Source organism: Pyrus communis, chromosome 3, assembly GCF_041283825.1.
Source record: "Pyrus communis isolate YQ-2024b chromosome 3, ASM4128382v1, whole genome shotgun sequence".
Lineage (NCBI taxonomy): Eukaryota > Viridiplantae > Streptophyta > Magnoliopsida > Rosales > Rosaceae > Pyrus > Pyrus communis.
The window spans coordinates 18,272,319-18,291,450 of record NC_142567.1 but is presented as its reverse complement, the minus strand read 5'-3'; the positions used below and the strand labels follow the sequence as shown (position 1 = coordinate 18,291,450).

The 19,132-nt window shown below is 38.1% G+C and overlaps 1 protein-coding gene and 1 pseudogene across 16 annotated transcripts; one reads left to right on the top strand and one right to left on the bottom strand.

Moving 5' to 3' along the window:
* Positions 1 to 2,770: 2,770 nt before the first annotated feature.
* On the top strand, positions 2,771 to 19,132 carry LOC137716291 (protein WVD2-like 3). Of its 16 annotated transcripts, none has more exons than XR_015960805.1 (13): positions 2,771 to 3,013; positions 3,116 to 3,296; positions 3,734 to 3,816; positions 4,183 to 4,236; positions 4,343 to 4,437; positions 4,584 to 4,634; positions 5,264 to 5,333; positions 5,412 to 5,522; positions 6,455 to 6,726; positions 7,253 to 8,239; positions 8,390 to 9,616; positions 9,918 to 9,997; positions 18,773 to 19,132. XR_015960805.1 is itself a non-coding variant. In XM_068455726.2 (9 exons), exons 7-9 carry the CDS (start codon positions 5,301 to 5,303, stop codon positions 6,638 to 6,640), a joined length of 330 nt encoding a protein of 109 aa, XP_068311827.1. In that variant the 5' UTR covers positions 2,771 to 3,013; positions 3,116 to 3,296; positions 3,734 to 3,816; positions 4,183 to 4,236; positions 4,343 to 4,437; positions 4,584 to 4,634; positions 5,264 to 5,300; the 3' UTR covers positions 6,641 to 6,755. The 16 variants fall into 16 exon arrangements, 2 of the variants coding, with proteins under 2 accessions (XP_068311827.1, XP_068311830.1); XR_015960807.1 differs by lacking the exon at positions 18,773 to 19,132 and having other exon boundaries at positions 7,253 to 7,297; positions 8,156 to 8,239; positions 9,918 to 11,123; XR_015960811.1 differs by lacking the exon at positions 9,918 to 9,997 and having other exon boundaries at positions 8,390 to 8,716.
* LOC148698077 (uncharacterized) lies at positions 14,974 to 17,926 on the bottom strand (annotated as a pseudogene).

Genomic DNA, 19,132 nt, shown 5'->3' with positions numbered 1-19,132 from the left:
CTGGAAGAGGACATTTCGGGTAGTGTGCTTAACCGAGGCTTCACGAGACTAGTAACATTCTTCAATGTTATACTAAAGAGGGACTCTATAGTTGCAGCCATGGAAAGGAGAAAAGAATACTTAGCAAAAACAGGAAGAATGAAGGAAACCAAATGGTTCCCTAGTTAGAACTTGAGAGAATCCCTACACTTATAAGTTAGGAAAAGTCTGCACGATGAAGGAAGAGGAACAAGGGAAAAGGAAAACCAAGACAAGATTGCACCAAGCAAAGCAAGCTTTCTCTGAGTGCAGGAAACCCTTGTTTTTGAGGAAAAACAATTCCATACATTCTAATGATTTCCTTTCCTTAGTCACCAAAAATATTATCATAGTATTAAGAACCCTAGATTAGCTATTCTCAAGCCATCCAAGCAAACACAAGTTTTCTCTCTCATGCTAAACCAGTGAACATTTAGCTTACAAGCCACGCTTCACTTAGGAAAGTTATAATGTCATAATTATTCAATCCTTGCTAAATCGAAGTCATTGATTCAACTGGAATACTTCCTAAAACGTGCTAATTTTTTCGAAGTTTTTCAAGATGTGGTGCCGGAAACGAATCAGATGAGCTGAGAGTTTCCAACGAGGCCCAATCCAAAAAACCTATATTGTCGTTATGGTTTAACCTTATATCCAGTTGCGAAACCACGATTTGTCGGGGAGAGGGGTGAAGTTTAAAAGGGTAGAAGTTTCTGCCTCCTTATTGTCACACTCCACAAAAACACATTCAGTTACATAAACTGTCAAACACTTCCATAACCTTGTTCATGTCTCTACATTTAGAATACAATTCAATCAACACAGAACCCACAAACATATTCAATGCAACCTTGTCATGCTTCTTTCATAAACGCATGAATTATTTTCCCATATGCGAGTGTCATTAACCTCGCACACGTCTTTAGAGCAATGGGAATGGCGAAATTATTAGGCTTTTCATCGGGGCCTCATGGCTCATATATCATGATATGGAAGAGACGCAAGGTATATTCCCATCAATACTCTCTACAATAGCTCCAAAGCTTGGCATTCCAGATATAGACAGTTCTGTGGGGCATTTCGTCAAACACCTTGTGGGCATGGAGAATAATCCAGCTTAAGAATTAAAATTCCCAAATTCAATCATGCAACCTTCACTCAAGCTAAGAAGATTGTTTAAATTCCCCATAACAATCCAAAGGTCATTGCTAGCTTTAAGTAAAGATATATCTCAAAAACTACAAAATCACAATCAAATCACAATATAGGAATTTCAACATGATAACAATTTTTTTATCCGCACATTGTAATAGAAAAGATGATGCTTAAACTATGAAAAGAATTCCTCATCATAGCCATGTTCTCCTCCAGCATATGGCTATAGCTATGCCTGCACATGAACATCGACATTGCCATTGACATCTTCCTCATCATTCCCACTCCTCCTTGATGTTAGCAAAGTTGGACAACAGTAAAGACCCACCACCGAAAGAAAAAGAGAGAAGCAAAGGAAGGGCGTTGCTAGCTCTCTCTCTCCCTTTCTCTTTTGCTTTCTCCGTGATTTGTTCATTTTTTTCGCGGAGGTTACGTGGAAGGAGAGTCTGGTGTGTTGTAGGGGTCCCACATATGTCATTTTTTTTTAAGTGAAGCAAAAATGAACCGTTCCACTTAAGGGTTTTATTTCTTTCTCTAGGTCCAAAACACACCGTTTTGGCATGGGTTTTTCAGAAACAAAATTGCCTCGCGTAACGCGTGCACAACAGGAAAAGAAAACAGAATTTCGTTTCTGGCGAGAGAAAGGGTGGGTACTCTCTCCTAGGCTTCATTTTCGGCAATGGGAAAACGGTCGCCCCTCCTTGCGCCTCTGTAGATTAGCCCCTACCTATATCAACATTGATAACTGAATCCAAACTTTGTGTTTCCTCTGTGTGTGGACTAAAAGACGACGCCTATCACGACAACTAAAGCGTTTCAAATTGACAATTCTACACCAAACAAAGTAAGCAGAAAGGGAGGGAGGGGGATAGACTAAGAATGATTTTCAAAAAGATTGACGTCGACCCAAAGCCAAAGCGTAGACCAGCTACAAAGAAATTTTCTTTGATCCTAGCACTTATCTATGGAAGGAAAATCATAAAAGAACGAAATATTGCACCAACTCTCACAACATTAATAGATGTGTGTATAAATAGCAACCAAACTAGAAATCTTGTCAATTTACCTCCTAGGATACACTTTAGTGTGGAGATACCACTTATGTCAATTTCAATTAGAAATTCAAACAAAACTCTATCATTTGTTGAACACGTGAACACTTTTCCATGCATATTTTCGCCACTTCAAGACCTTTAGATGACTTGGTGTAAAAATTTCTTTAACTATGACTTGTCATCAAAGAAGCAAAAAACTTTAGTCAATCGTATTCTTAGCTTCACTTATCTATGGGTCTTCAAGCGAAAAAAATTACCTTTGAAAAATTGCTCACTTGCATTGCAAAAAATATGTTTTGACGAAGTTTTCATAAAACATAGTAGAGGGAGCACATTATCTATTTTAAAGTTAAGGGGAATTGACTGTAGCTTGGCTACAGTAAATCGTTGCTACTCGATTTTGCTTTATTTACATCACTGCCATCATATCTGAGACTGAGTTGGAGGGTAAATATTAAAAGTTAGGAGGGTAGTTTTGTCTCTGAACAGATTGGGTGGATTTTGAGTTATTTACAAAATTTCCACCGCCTCTTCACTGTCGTTCAAATTGGAAATTTCAATTTGTTTACGAAATTGCCATCGCTTTGCACAGTGGAAGGGCGCCCACGCGTCAATCATCGTGGATGCTTCGATTACCTTTCCGTCCGTTTCCATTCCCTTTTCTTTTCCTCTCCCGACTCTCTCTCTCTGTAACCGTCCATCAAATCCCCCCATCCCTCCCTTTTGCTACGATTCCGGCGAAAGCCGTGTCGAAGCTGGTCAAAAACGATTCCTCAGTGCATCAGGTAACTTCTATACGGTTTTCCCAAAATTAGTTCGTTTCTAATTCCGATCTGTGTTCTTCAATCATGTTGTCTTTGTCTGTTTTTAATTGTTGGTTGGTACAGGTTCTTGACTATTTTCAGTGTATGTGGCTGTGAGCCCACTTCAGAGGCCGGTTCGACTTCCGTTGTTTGTGAGGTCGCCACGAAGAAGCCCGAGTCTGCTGTGAAGAGAGCTCGGCAGGATGAAAAGAGGAGGATTTACTACAAATCCCGGAAATCGGAAATCAAAACACGGATGAAGAAGGTACTTCTCCTTTCGGCGAGTTAATTTGATTTTAACTGAGGGTTTTGCTTCTTTTGGCTTGCATTGTATATAAAATAAGTTTATTCTGATTGTTTTCGGGTTGAAGAAAGGAGTTGTCTTGTATTGTTTGGGTGCTGTTTCTTCTGTGTTTCTATAATTTACAAAAATGGTAGGCGCTGTTTGTTAGCAAACTCTATGAGTTGGACTGCTCCCTAAACAGATAGTGAACCAGCTTCATTTTTCATTAAAATCACAAGCTTTGAGATCTGAGTCTGCCATATTAGCATCGTTCATTAGTTTTTAATCCCATTGATTATATTTTGAACATGTTCATTTTTCATACAACAATAGTTATAAACATGTGAATTCGTTTACATCTTAAAAAATAAGAAACTGATCGGGCTTCTGATATCCAAGCCTGGTCTATTCTGTATCAGGTACACTTCTAGGCATCATTATGGGCGTCAATTTCTTTAGAACTCGTGGATAAGTAGTTTCGCAATATCAGTTGATGGACTCGGTAAGTGAATTCAATTATAGTTTTCTTAGCCTAGTTGATATCTTATCCACTGCACTGTCCACCTTCTTTTCTTTTAGAGAAGATTTGTTTTCTATTGAATTAATAATAAAAATAACTGAGGAAGGAAATTCAGAAGAAAAAAAAAAACAGCTTTTCTTGGATATGCTTGTGGAGATTTTCTTTAGAATTTACTCTTTTTGGTATACTGTGATTACACGCAAATACAGATTATATGTCAACATTGTGGGGTTATAACACATCAGCTTTGGAAAGCATCATTTTGCATTGTGAATTCTGAATTCTGTGTTTAATTTGGCTTTTGTGTTTTGAATTTGAATTTGTAGTCTGATTATGATGTCAATGCAGACTGTCTACTATCAATCTCAGACACTAGACTTTGCCTTCAATCAATTGAGAAAAGTCAGTTCATTTGCAGACTGCCTGGTTATGAGTTTACTTTAACAGTCTGGAAATTGCAACCAAGTTTTCTTTTGCAACTTATGCTCGGTTTACCATTCTTCTGCAGCTTATTTTTTCACAGATTCAGTCTTCAGTAGATGGCTGAGGAATTTCCACATGTAGCAATGTGTCAAATTATCATTGATCATAGTGTATGGCATTGTAAGATCATCTTCTGTTCACTTTGATCAAATTTTTATCGACCGTTTTAGTTTTTTATTTTTATTTATTTATTTTTTATAATTATGATTTATTTCTTATTTTGCCTCAAGTTTAGTTGACTTAAGCTTTGTTTATTATCTCTGCAGTACGAAGAAGGCCTTAATAACGTAATGAGAGAGTCCAATATCAACTAGACGGTAAATGATCCATTCTTTTTGTTTTTTGTTTTTAATGCAATGTCCATACTTAGTGTAATTTTTACCATTTGTTTAACCCTATTTTTTAAAATTAAAATCCACCAATTTGGTTGTTGTTTGTTCCATGATAATTGTGTAAAGATGACCATGTTGTACATTACATAGTTGGGAATTACTAAGCAATTTGATCAATCTGAGTAAATATATTTTAGCTTTTCTTACGTTTTAACTGTTAAGATAGAAAATAAATGGATCATTTACATAAAACTCACAAATAATGAGTGTGTTATTGCATATGCACATACTGCTCCTAAATACTAATCAATCAGTATAATAAGTTTTTGGAAAGCTAAGTTTAATTCTGGATGGGAGGTAGGTAGGGATTAATTTTGAGAATCATTACCCTATGAGGATATTCATAGTTAATGGTGAAAATTATTTTATTTTTTAAAATTATCTCATGAATAAATCTGTTGAGGGAGATGATAGTTTTCTTAAAAATAGCACCAGAGGGGAAAATGGATATTGAATTTTTGGGTGGTTGTTTCTGCATTTGTATCTTTCTGATTTTTTCCTTTGCTGTGTGCTAACTCTGTTGTTGAAGTAACATTTACAATTACCTTGGGCAGTTATACCAAACTGGAGGAAAAGATACATGCAAAGTAGATGGAGAAGAATAATTTGCAAGCCAAGTATGAGGTGGTATTCAATCAATGGTGGTCAACCGAAACCTGTGTAAGTACATTCTTATTATGACTGTTGTTTGTTCTTTTATAGGAAACTCGAGAAGCTGAGATTAGGATGTTCAGGAAGAAACTGACTTTTAAAACAACTCCAATGCCAATCTTCTCTCAGGAGCCTCCACCTCCTAAAGCGGACCTGAAGAAGGTATTTTTTTTTTCTTTCAAAATCACAAATGGCATGATGTATATTATTTTGTTCACGTGCAATTTCCAGTTCTCTGGTGAATCTAATTTCATGCTTTAGTTTGGAAAACTCTTAATTTTTGTCATATATAGAAAAGTGGTGGGGCGTGCAAACTTCTATATGGTGTTTAGTTTAGTTTATAAATTTGTAAGCATGTGCTCTCTAACCTTGAGCATTTCTCCATCATGACAACAAAAGGCCATGATCCCGTTGAACGCATACTGGTTGCATGTTTTCTTATATCAGTTGTTGTGTAGGATGCCTTTGGTAGATGTTCCCCTTATATTTCTTAGTTTAGTAGGATGTGCAACTGTTAACAATTGTTTACTTGGTAAAGTACTGGTCCTAAGTTATTTTCCCATTCTTCAGTATTGTACGGGTAATTTTCCTTCAGGTCCAACAGGAAGAGAGTGCATCTTTTATCACTTATACTTCTGAGTTCATGAACCTTTTTTAATGTTGGCAAATTGAAAATGTTAATCAAGCCAATCCTTCAAGTTATCAATCACTTAATCATACTCTCACGATCCTGCCCCATTCAGTCTGTTGGCTGGAATGGTGGTAGTATCTGAGTTATTTTTGACAAGTTACTACAGCTATCATGCTCCATTTGATTGGAAAGGAGGCACCACATGCGTATTTTGACGCTGCCAACAACTGTTTTACCAAAAATTGCACTGTGTCTTACAGTTCTTACTTTGTCAGTCTACGAAAGCTTATAAAAAATCGGTGTCAAGTATCTTGACTAATATGTAGTCTAAACACGCATTCCTACCATGATTAATTAAGTTGGCACTTCATTGTGATAATCCTGCTTCGCTGTACTTGGCTGTTATTTGACAGCATTGCACTGCTTTATTTTGGCCTTGACAACTTTAGTGCAATTGATGCAGATACCAACAAGAGCCAGTCTTCCAACCTCGGACGTAAGAAGAGCTTACTTCCCGCAGTTTCTGAAGCAAACGGTAATGCCAATGGTCGATCTAGTAGATGTAGTCTGGATGAGAAAGTACCTCAGAACACTGCTAGAGGGTCATCTTATGTGTATCCAAAGAAGCCACAACGAAGTCCCTTCCTAGACTCCTGAACTTTTGTTGTGGAGAATTGTTGGTACTACTTGAGCAATGCTTAGTTTGTACTGTGTTTTGTACTCTTTGGCAGTCAGGTGAGATATATATGCTTTAGAAATATCAATTTTCCCGTTTTCCTGTTTTATTTTTTCTTTATTGCATCCATATTTGTATGTTTAATTTGGTGGTTTCTCTCAGAAAGTAAGGGTTTTGGTTTGCATTCTTGGATTAGATTTGTATATATTCCATTGCATCTCAGTTTTCTCTGATTTAACAGCATAATCTAGCTCTTGGTATTCTAACTTTGCTTTCCTTGCATCAAAATTGTATCTGGCTCTTGGTTTTCTTTATTTAATTTTTTTAGGGGTGTGATATCCACTCACTCTTTTTTACTTCTCCCACACCTTTTTAGTTTTCAGCCGTCAGATTGGATGAATTGAAGAAGATCAATGGACATAAAGTAACAAGGGGTGTGTGAGAAGTAAAACGGGGTGTGTATAGCACACCCCTTTTTTTATTTCTATAATTAGATAAATTAAGGATAAAATTTTCTATTAGTACATGAGTATTCGATTCTGATACGTCATTTTCCTCCATTTGACGTGATTTTGGATTATTAAGGACTCAGGCTTGCCTTCCACGTTTTCGTTGAAAAAAGGCTTTCAGGTGAGTAATTTACTAATTTGGTTCTGATTATCGGCTAAGAGAATTAGGGGTGGAAAAAATTCCCGAAAATCCCGAACCGAACCGAAAAAATCCCGATCCCAAACCAAAAATTTCCCAAACCGAAATTCCCGAAATTTTCGGGATGCTATCCCGAACCAATCCCAAAATTTCGGTATGGGATTCGGGATTGCCTTCTCAATATTTCGGGAATCCCATACCAAACCGAAAATATATAATATTAATTATTATATATATATATATATATTTATATATATATATATTATTCTTTTATAATTGATGCTAGTAGTTTCTAATTCATGCTCAGCAACCTAGAATGCCCTACACCTTGCATATTTTTCATGTTCTGTTTGATATTCATGTGGATTTTATTATTGCTGATGCCATGGCTGATGATTTCAGAAAGCTTGATTCTTTTGTCTCTCAACAGATTGCAAAAAGAGTTTAATTAATTTGAATTTTGACTATGATAAAAAGAGTCGAGCATGCCAGTGTTCAATTAAATGGTAGTGTGAATGAAATGAAATTCCTAGTTCATGAATGTGTTCTTGAATTATATATTTGAAGAACAATTCATAATTTCATATTTCAATTTGGGATTCCCGATTTGTCCCAAAATCCCGAAAATATTTCGGGATTCCCAAAATTTGGGATTCCCGAAAATTTGGTTTGGGATTGGTCTTCAAATTCCCGTCCCGAAAAATTTCGGTTTGGGATTCGGGATACTAGTTTCGGTATGGTATCCCATACCGAACCACCGCTAAAGAGAATAGGGGGTTTAATTTGTAATTATTTTGATGCAACGAAAATTTTTAAATTTTACATATATTTCCAGTTCAGGATGATAAAAATTTAGGCCTTTGATTCGTTGATGTGATTTCCATGTACTCTGAATTCAAATGAAAATGCAAGAATATATTAGATGTGTGAGTAAATTTTCAGTCTTCCATCTATTTGTTTAACCCTTAATTATATGTGAATTATTGATTGATAATTTGATAATATGTATGCTATTATTGATTTAGAAAAATTAGTTCGTTAATTTGTTGGGCTTGGTTGTTTTGGCATGTAAAGGTTATGAGGCAGAGGAAAAAGAAAATCCACAGCCTGCCAAGGATGTGTTGGAATACCTTCAGTAGATGTGTCTTTTCCGGGGTTTTAGCGAAATTTGAGGTTTGATGTGTCTTCTCCATCCCGTAGTCAATGAAAAGCTCTCTCTCACTGTGAGCTTCTAATTGTAATCCTTACCTTCAAATTTGAACCTTCAACGATCGAAATTCCACTGTAGAGGCATCTTTGTATGTAACAATTGCATTGGTAGGCCTTTTTTTCAGCTTCCAGAAATCGTTGCTGCTTTGATCTCTGCGCCCGATTGTTCATCATAGAAAACTCCTAAATACAGTGAGATGCCACTTCATGTCGTTTTAACGAGTGCCCGAGCGCATGATTTGCTTTATACGTGACCTCTAAATTGACCTGTATGCTTGAGTCCTTGCACCTTACAATGATCTTCACCTGAACCGCTGCCATGCATTTCACCTTTTTACTCTTGCAATTGTCTTTGGCCTTTCTTGATGCATTTTTTTTTTAGAAGAAACTATAACAGTTTATTAAAAAAGAAAAGTGTAATACACAGAAGTGGATAAGAAATCCACCAAGAACAGAACAAGAAAATCTCTCCAGAGGATTTGATTACAAGTAGGACAACCTCAACCAAAATCACTTTACAACTGCTAACATATCCCACAGTAGGGTTAGGCAAACGGGTCCTGGGCCCGCGGGTAGGGGCGGGTATAGGCGGGTCGGGGCGGGTCCTGTTTTTAAATAGGGGAAACGGGGCGGGGCGAGCCTAGGTAATGGCATTCTAGGGTCGGGCCGGTTCCAGATTTATAGAAAAACGGAGCCCCGAACCGGCCCGTTTGTAATTGAAATGGACGACCCAGATTGAAAATAAACATACCTTCCAATCATGACCATTGGTTTTACCCTAATTGAATATGATTCAGTGAGATGTGAGAGTCTTTGCTCTCTCTCGATCGACCTCGACCTCTCCATCTCTGAACTCTGAAGTCCGACATCTCATCCTCGATTTTCTTCTTGATTGTTCTCCTCGACCTCTCCGTCTCTGAAGTCCAACCTCACCTCGACCTCGACCTCGATCTTCTTCTTGATTATTCTCCTCGACATCTCATCCTAGACCCAGGCACCCGCACAACCCATCTTCCCGATTCTTGTTCACTCTTTCCCGACGACATCACCGCCGTCGCGATCACCAACACTCCATCATCGTTGCCAGTTCAGGTGAATTCTTTAACCTTTTTTTTTTATTTTTTTAATAGGTTCTTTAACCTCTGATCTGATGTATGTAATCTGTGCTCAATATATTGGGATGTTCATGTTTGTTCTTGCTGATTTGGTGGATTTTTTTATTTTTTAGCTTGTTTTCACATCCAAATGTTGAGTAGAAGTCCTTGTATTTCACATATATTCTGAAGAATCTGAAGTATTTCCAAGCATATTGATTTGCAATCCGGAGACATCCATTCTATTTCTGTTCATTTTAAAAAATTTTAATTTATTTTCATTGCCATATTTGTTAAAGGTTTCAAATTAGGATCTGAGAAGCATACAACAGAGGTAAATCGCAAAGAAATCTGGTGCACTGAGGATGACTTCTTGAAGGTAATCTTATCCAATCAAATTTATATCTAGGTTTTAAAAGTTGAAGGTGTAATGTGACAATGGATATCATAATCCAGCCTTTAACATCAGAGCAAAATCTAGGTTTTAAAAGTTGAAGGTCAAACTCTTCCGACTGTTAAGTTGAAGGTGTAATGTTATCCCCCTTTGATTGTAACTGTCCCTTGAATATATATTCCAGCCCCTGACATCAGGGCAAACTCTTCCGACTGTTAAGTCATTGAGATTCCTAACTTAAGTCTTAACCGGAAGGAAGCATACATTCATCTTAAAAATCTTGAAGCTTCTCGACGCTCTTGCTGGAGAGTGGAGAGTGATAAGATCTGGAAACAGAACTTCCAATGCATTAGCCTCCGGCTCCTTATGAGTTATCAAAATTTACTGTTTTGTGGTTTCTGACTAACATGATATCATCTGCACGTGGTTGTATTATCATGCTAATGCATTATCAATTTACTGAACACAGAAAGGAGACAAAAAAAGTATGCATTGCAAACATTGCAAGTTGATATAATTTGGGAAGACTTTTAACTGCTATTTGCATATTAGCGTGCATGTGTGTTCTTTTTCTCCTGTTCTTTTTCTCTTATTAGTGTGCTTAAAAATCTTGAAGCTTCTCGATGCTAATAAGCTAACGGATAAGAGCGATGTGTAATTGTGTATGGCCTCAGTGTGGTGTTTTTGGGGCTTTTGACAGGGATGCAGCCAATTACAGATTGTGTTTTGGATAACTATATATGTGAACCATCTTCTATGCTTTGCATGTGAGAATATAACTTCTTTGTCAAGTTAACATCCCTTATTGCTAACGCTATTTAATCACTGTAATCGACTAGCTACACTGGTTTTTGTGTTATTTTCAAGTTTTCCTGCACTGATTATGTAATATGCTTCCAATCTCTCATATCTAATGATCTCTTATGTCTTGGTTTGTGTTCAAGCTTTGAGGTAGCCTATCATCCAATCGCCTTTGATTTGATTTTTAGATGTTGGAAGATGTAATATTATTATTTTGGATGTATTATTAATCTATGAACTTAGATGTTGGACTTTGTATTTAGATTGGATGTGAATAATGGTGAATTTGTGCAAAATCTGCATAAATGCAGTATGTGACTTTCTGCAATTGCAATCTGTGCAGTTTGCACTTTGCAATCTGTGCAGTTTTGTGCAAATTGCAATCTGTGCAGTTTATCTGTGCAGTTTTGTGCAAATTGCAATCTGTGCAGTTTTTGTGCAGATTGCAATCTGCAATCCGTACAATTCTTTTTTTTTTTTTTTTTTTTCAAACAACCAATAAAAAAAAATAAAAAAAAGGACTCGTGGACCCGGCTTGAACTGGCCCGTTTCAACCGGGCCGGATAATGTCCGGTTCTTATATTAGAAAATGTAATCCCCGGCCCGGCCCGCCCCATTCCCTTTGAACCTAGGTTCGGTCCGGTCCCTTCAAAATTGGGCCCGGCCCGGCCCGTGCCCAGCCCTATCCCACAGTATGTGAGAAAGAGAGAGATTCTTAAAATCATTTGAAACTGAAGCCCAGAAGGATGCCCAATATCTTACTCTTCCCTATAGATCTGCTACCCCCACACCAGTATAATCCTCAAAAATTCTTTTGTTACGCTCCAGCCAAATGTTCCAAAAAACTGCCGACACCAGACAACCCCACAAAGCTTTAGCTTTCCTCCCAATTCCTAGAGCCTCAAAATTAGTGTTTAGAAGCTTGAAACAACCCTTTGGAATGACCCAACTAACTCTAACCTCCTGAAACAATTTCCACCACAGTTGAATCGTGTAAGAACAATGAAGAAAAATGTGGTTAACACTCTCCTCCTTTGCTTTACACAAACTGCACCAATGGGGAGAGAAGCAAATAAAAGGACTTCTCCTTTGAATTTGATCACAAGTGTTGAGCTTCCCAATAGCCACTAGCCACACAAGAACTTTGACCTTCAGAGGAACTTTTGATTTCCAAATCTAAGAAGAGGGTGGAAAATGTTGCACAATCCCATTGTTGCTCAAAAAAGAGCGATAGGATTTGCAAGTGAACAATCCTGATAATTCTAGTTTTCACCTTCTATCATCTGCTCTTGATTGAGACAAGCGAACATTTTCCACTTTCTGTAATAATCTAGCCGCCCCTTCTATCTCCACCTCGTTCAAATTTCTCCTGAAATCAAAATTCCAGCTCAAAGAATTGATAGAAAGATCCACAAAACTTGTAATGTTCTGGTTGTGCATTCTCGATAGCAAGAATAATCTAGGAAATTGTTCTTTCAATGGTCCCCCTTCCAACCAACCATCCTCCCAACACCTCACCCTCTCCCCGTTGCTCACCTCAAATTTGCAACATTGTAGAAATGATTGGAGACCACACGAAATATCTTTCCAGGGGCTTCGACTTGAACCCCGCAATGGAGGATTTGCATTCCACCCATTATCCTGCAGCCCATACTTGCTTCTTATCACCTTGTGCCAGAGAGAATTTGGTTCCTTTGGGAATCTCCACAACCACTTAGCCAATAACGCTTCATTTTGATTCCTCAAATTCCCTACTCCTAAACCCCCTTCCTCCTTACTTTTAATAACTATCTCCCATTTCACCAGGTGGTTTTTCTTTCCTTCCTCCACCCCCTCCCAAAGAAATCCTTTCATTAGTTTTTCTAGGCGTCCAATCATCCCGCAAGGAATTTTGAACAAGGACATGTAGTAGATTGGCATGCTTCCCAAAACAGATTGAATCAAAGTTAATCTGCCTCCTCTGGATAAGAAGGCCTTCTTCCAACTTTGAAGTCTTTTTTCCATTTTTTCTACCACTGGATCCCAAAACGTAAGTGCTCTTGGCCTACCCCCAAGAGGGAGACCCAAGTACTTTATTGGCCAACTACCCACCTCACAACCCCAAGAATCTGCCAACCTTTTTAATTTCTCACAATCTGAGTTTATTCCAGCCAAAGAACACTTTGCTTTGTTGATTTTCAACCCTGAAACAGTACAAAATAAATTGAGCACCTCTAATAAATTGTTCCAAACTTCCTCATCTTCCGCCAAGAAGAAAATGGTATCATCAGCAAATTGAAGATGAGAGATCTCCACCCTTTCTTGCCCAATGCCTAAACCTTTGATCAGCTGATTTTCTTGAGCCTTCTCCATTAATCTACTCAAGACGTCCACTACTAAGGTAAAAAGAAAAGGTGACAGTGGGTCGCCTTGTCTCAAACCTCTTGAAGCATGAAATTTTCCCCTAGGCCTCCCATTGATCAAAACGAAGAAATTTGCAAAATTTAGACATCCCTGCACCCATTTCCTCCATCTAATGCCAAAGCCTTTTCTTTGTAAAACTTCGTCTAAAAATCTCCACTCGACATGATCATAAGCCTTTTCAAAATCGATTTTAAACACCAATCCCTCCTCTTTCTTCTGCCTCACCTCTTCTACCACCTCATTTGCAATAAGGACAGCATCCAAAATTTGTCGGCCTTTAACAAAAGCTCCTTGATGTGGAGAGATTGTGTTGCCCATAACCTCCCTTAATCTTGAAGCTAGGGTTTTCGCCACAATTTTGTATAAACCAGTAACTAGGCTTATAGGCCTGTAGTCCGTCACTTTCAAAGAATCTGACTTTTTCAGAATTAGACAAATAAATGTTTTATTTGTCACCGCATTTATTATTCTGGTCTCAAAGAAATCCTCCATGACCTTCAAAATATCCACTTTCAAGAATTCCCAACAGTGTTGAAACATTTGCAAGGAATAACCATCTGGTCCTGGCGATTTATCCCTTCCACAATCAAAGACTGCTCTTTGTAATTCCGATTCCTCAAAAGGCCTCTCAAGCCAAGCTGCCTCAGATTCACTTATTGAGGCCCAATTGATGCCTTCCAAGCCCCAACATACCTCTTCGTTGCTACTAAACAGGGACTTGAAGAAGTTAACGATATGTTTTTCTATCTCTTCTGCATCCTCTACCACTCCCCTATCATCCACTTCCAACCTTTCTATATAGTTTCTCTTCCTTCTTCCACTTGCTATTCTATGGAAAAATTTAGTATTACCGTCCCCTTCTTTAGCCCATTCCACTTTACCTCTCTGTCTCCACTTCACTTCTTCCTTATAAGCCAGATCTTCCACAAGGAAAAGTAACTCTTCCTTCTTTCTTTTAGCAGCAACATCTAGCCCTTCCAACCCTTCTCTCCTATCTAAATCCTCTATTCTAGCCTCAGCATCCTTAATTTGTTTCTCGACATCACCAAAACTTTCCATACTCCATCTTTGCAACTTTCTTTTGATAGCTTTTAACTTGTACAAAAACTTATAACCTTCCCAACCCTCCACCTGCTCAGATTGCCACCATTGTTTGAACTTGTTCCTGAAATCTGGGTGCTGTAGCCACATGTTTTCAAATCTGAAAGGACTTGGCCCCCATTTCACCTTGTTAGTATCTAGTTGAATTGGACAATGGTCAGAAGTGACCCTTGCCAAAGCCATTTGTCTTACCTCTGGAAAAATCTCTTCACAACCTACCGAGAACAAAAATCTGCCTAACCTCCGACACACAGGTTCTTCTCTGAAGTTTGACCAGGTAAATTGAGCATTGAGCAACTCCAAATCCTTGAGTTTTGTATCTTGGATGAAATCATTAAAATTCCTCATGCTTGCAGTCATTCTTCCCCCATTTGATTTCTCATTTACAAATCTCACCACGTTAAAATCTCCTCCTACACACGATCTTGGTCCGCAAAGACCGTAAAGGCCAGCCATTTCTTCCCAAAACTCCTTTCGCTCTCTATTTTTGCAGGGACCATAGACACCAGATAACCACCAGTCCAACCCATTGAGGGCTTTAATTTTTATGGAGACAGAGAAACCTCCAACCAAAGATTCAATAACTGAGATGTGTTTGGTGTTCCAAATCACAACTATACCCTCAGATCTTCCTTGAGCAGGGGCGTAAATCCACTCTTTAAATCTGCTTTCCCAAACACTAGCCACAAGCGATCTGTTAATTGATTCTTTCTTTGTTTCTTGTAAGATAATGATATCGGGCTTTAATCGCCTGAATTGCTGTTTCAAAATCAACCTCTTCTGCCTACTTCCCAATCCTCTAACATTCCAGCTAATTATCTTCATTAAATCTGACAATGCCCCCTTGAATTTTCTTTTCTGCCTTGTTTCCACCCACAAGCTTGCTAGCAATGACTTTCCCAGTATTCCTCTCAAGAAATAAAGACCTTTTCAGTGGCACCAAAGAAACTTTCATATTTGACATGAATTTGGTAGTTCGAGTTTATGCTTCACGTTTGACTGATACGCTAGTCGACACTTTCCTTCTGCTGTACTTTAACAGTTTCTTGCTTTTTCCAGTATCCTTGTATTCAACTTGTTCCACAGTGTCTAAATTTGCTATATGATGCGACTGAGAAGGTACCTCATCCAACGTCGTCCTTGTTTCCATTGTTGTATCAGTGAAGAGATTGTGAAGCACATCGTTAAAGCGATCAAAAACATCGAAGGTTTCTTTTTCGTCTTGTGAAGAATCACCAAGCTCCTCCTCTGAATCTGATGATTGTGACATGTATTCGTCTTCACCAAAATCTGATAATTGAGAATAATCCAGACCAAGATCCTCTGTCAACCTCATCCTTTGTTCAGATGATTCCTCTTCAATCAACCTGCCCAATGGCCTAATTGGAACTTCATCGACATCACTCTCCTTTTCATCCATCTGTTCACAAACAGTATTTAAGAAAGTGAGATTGGGAGATTGAATTTCCTTTAGTTTAGGCCTCTCGAAAAGAGTCTGATAAGATCCGAACTCATCTGGAAGAACAAGCTTCAGTCTTTTTCCACAATTATCAAAATCGCCAAATCTCCCAAGGAAATTCAAATTGAAACAAATTGGGGTTTTACTTGAAACACCCTTGTGATGAGCTTTCATAGCCGAAAGACAGTGAGAATTGTTCACTGTTGAATACTTTGAAGTGCTGCTTCCTATTGTCAACCAATTTGAGTGCTTTGATTCCACCAGCAAGGATGTCTGCGTATTATCCATGGTTGACAAAACCATTCCTTCTTGTAGTTGAAATCTCGGCCCATTGAATTTTAGATTAATTGGGCCTAGACATGACCCAGCAAAAAGATTCTGTGGGTTAAGACCCACCATCCTTGCATAGTGAAATAAAGAATTCTCCTTATTAATGGAAGGCCCACATGCCTCCATTACCATTTCTTTATTCCAAAAGAGACCATTTTTGAGATTAACCTTCCTTCTTGTCCTATTAAAATAAAACCCCTTCGTTGATTTTTGTGCTCCTTCGGTGGGAATACCACCGCCACCAGCTGTCCCACATACCTCCAAGCCCTTGCCTTTATCCGAATAGACCACTTCTTTATGACTTCCTTTCTCTATTGAATTATTAAAATAAACCCCTGCAACTGCCTTTTCTGCTCCTTCTGTGAAATCCACCGCTTCTGTCATTTCCACCTCTTCTGTCAGTTTTCCTACTCGCTGTTGTTCACCTTGCTTTCTTACAGAAAAACTAGAGTCATTAATTACAGGCTTCTCAACCTGCACACTCTCTGTCACGTGCATGCTTTCACCTTGCTTTCTTTCAGATCCAACAGTGACAGGGCATTCAAAATCTCCAATCTGAAAACAGACACGTGCCCCTGATATAGGGGCAGTCTGTTGAAAAGCTGCCTTCGCCGGAGGGATAATTCTGGTGATCTTTTGTAACTTCGATTCAGTCTTCAAAGAGCCATTTGTTATTGTGGTTACTCCACAATCTGCTACCGAGAGATTAGGTCCCTTTGCTGGCGAAAGTTGACGGATTTTTACCCTGAATACTGATTCTCCATCTACCACATTTACGAACTCTGGAATAAAGCCAGTGTTGTTGGGTTTGATTTTTAACTTTGCTTCAATCAAAAAACCAAAGTTAGTTGTTCTACGATCAACTTCTACCAGGCCACCGCATGCATCGCCAATCTTTTGGAAAAAATCATTGGTCCAAAGGTGTGGCGGTAAACCTTCCAAAGCAACCCATCCACCATAACTAACCACCTTTCTGTCGTTTGATTTGATACTGTCCCACCATCCAGACAGCACCACATCTGGTAACTTATTCATGGCTAGAACTCCAAGTTGTGCAATTTTTGTTGCTTCCTCTTCGTTCTGACTAACAAACAAGGCCTTGTTGCATTAGAACGGTGAAAGCCAATTTTTCTTTCCCAGCAGATTTTGAAGTAAGGCCTCCACAACTCTCCAAGGCTGATGCACCACAAGTCTCTCACAAACGATTACACTCCCCCAACTATAGGATTCCGTGGAAGTATCTCTCATATTCCAGTTTTTCTTGATCCATCTTTCCTCTCTGACTTTTCGAAGGGATGCCCCATTTGTCAACATCTTGCCTCCAAGAACCGCGTCTCTATACGAAACCTGAGGGCCAAACCCCAAGTGACTGCTCAAAGGCTCAATTCCATCCCTCTTCACATTCCTCTGAGAAGCCCCGACTCTCTTTCCCCCTCGGAAAATTTCAGACAGTAGGTCCTCCAAACTTCTCCAGTCGAAAAAGTTACTTCCTTTAGGAACGAAGATATTCCTGACAAAACCATCCTTTTCTGTTTTAGACAGAACAAGAAAATCCCTGTTTTTGTTGTGGTATCTTTCAGCCCAAAACTGATAATTATGACCACTATATTTTCTGAAGAAATTCTGACCGCTTGTAACCACCGCCTCCTTTAACTGATCAATGAGCCAAGCAGCGCAACCAAATCGAAAGAAATCTGGTACCCTCTGTATCTAGTTCTCTCTGTTAAAAGAATCCTTTCACCAAAAGACTTATCTTTCACCTCTAAGATGAAAACCTTTTGCTCGACTTTGTAATCCCTGGATAAGTGTCGGTAGGTCATCTTATCCCAACCCTATCCAACAATTTATTAGCAATTATATGAAGTAGGCATATTATGCAATACAATGTCTACATTCAATTAGTAAATATTGAGTTTATTTTTGTCAAACAGTGACATTTGATTCAGGTTTAAGCTTCTTAATGGCATTATAAGGGTTTCTTTTGGGGGGTGCTGATAAGTAGTTTGATGGCTTATGCATATAAATATACAACCTATATTGTTAATTGTATGTAAGAATTGACTCAAGAAAATATGAAGTTATAAATGGACTATATGAGTTATCAATGGATTACATTGTTGACCTCCGTCAATTCTATTCCTTTATGAATGTAAAGATTAAATTTTGGGCACTTAAATATATGTTTTTTTTTTTTTTCAATCACAATCACTCGCATGAAAATTCAGTTAGGTTTGTTCTGGTCTCCAAGAAATTTTCTTTGTTTGGTTACTGATTATTTTATGCGGTGGGACTTTAGTTTTTGCTTTTCTACCTATGTATGTATGATTTGAAATGGACAGTTCAATTTGCTGTATATAAATTCGTAATATAAAAGCTCGAAGGAGAGGTGAATTAGAAACAATGGTGGGAGAGCGGAGTTGAGGAGTTGAGAGTTTACAGGGTTTACTTGAATTTTTGTATGATGTCCCTGGTATTGCTATATCATTGAGACTGACTGACTGGTTAATTATTCACTAATTTGAAATATAAGTGTAACTTTTCTTTAATTGTTTTTCCTTTTGTATTGTTGTTGGAATCGTTTCTTTTTTTTTTTGCTTAATCTATCTTAAAAATGTTTGCTTCGTAATACTTATTTTAAATATTTTAATTTGTCCTCTTTTCTATAGAATTTTGTGCAAAGTGAATGGAGGGGTTATTCTCAATCTTCAGATGGTGATTATTTGACGACTTCTCCAAACTTGACTACTTAGTCTTCCAAATATAGAGTTGTGGATGAGGGAGGAGCCAGATGAGCTGGAATTGGGTTTGTACCATTCTAAATTATTCGTTTGGTCACCAATGAAAGATATGGTTGCCCAATCCAATTTTGTATTTTCAATGTCTTAATCATTTTCCTTTCATAGCACTTCGTTTTGATATGTAGATGGACTATTTACTTTATCAGATCTTGGATCATAGTATAACGTTTAACGATTGAATTTGTAAGACAGTTTAGCAATTTTTTCAAAAACTTACTTTTCCTGCCA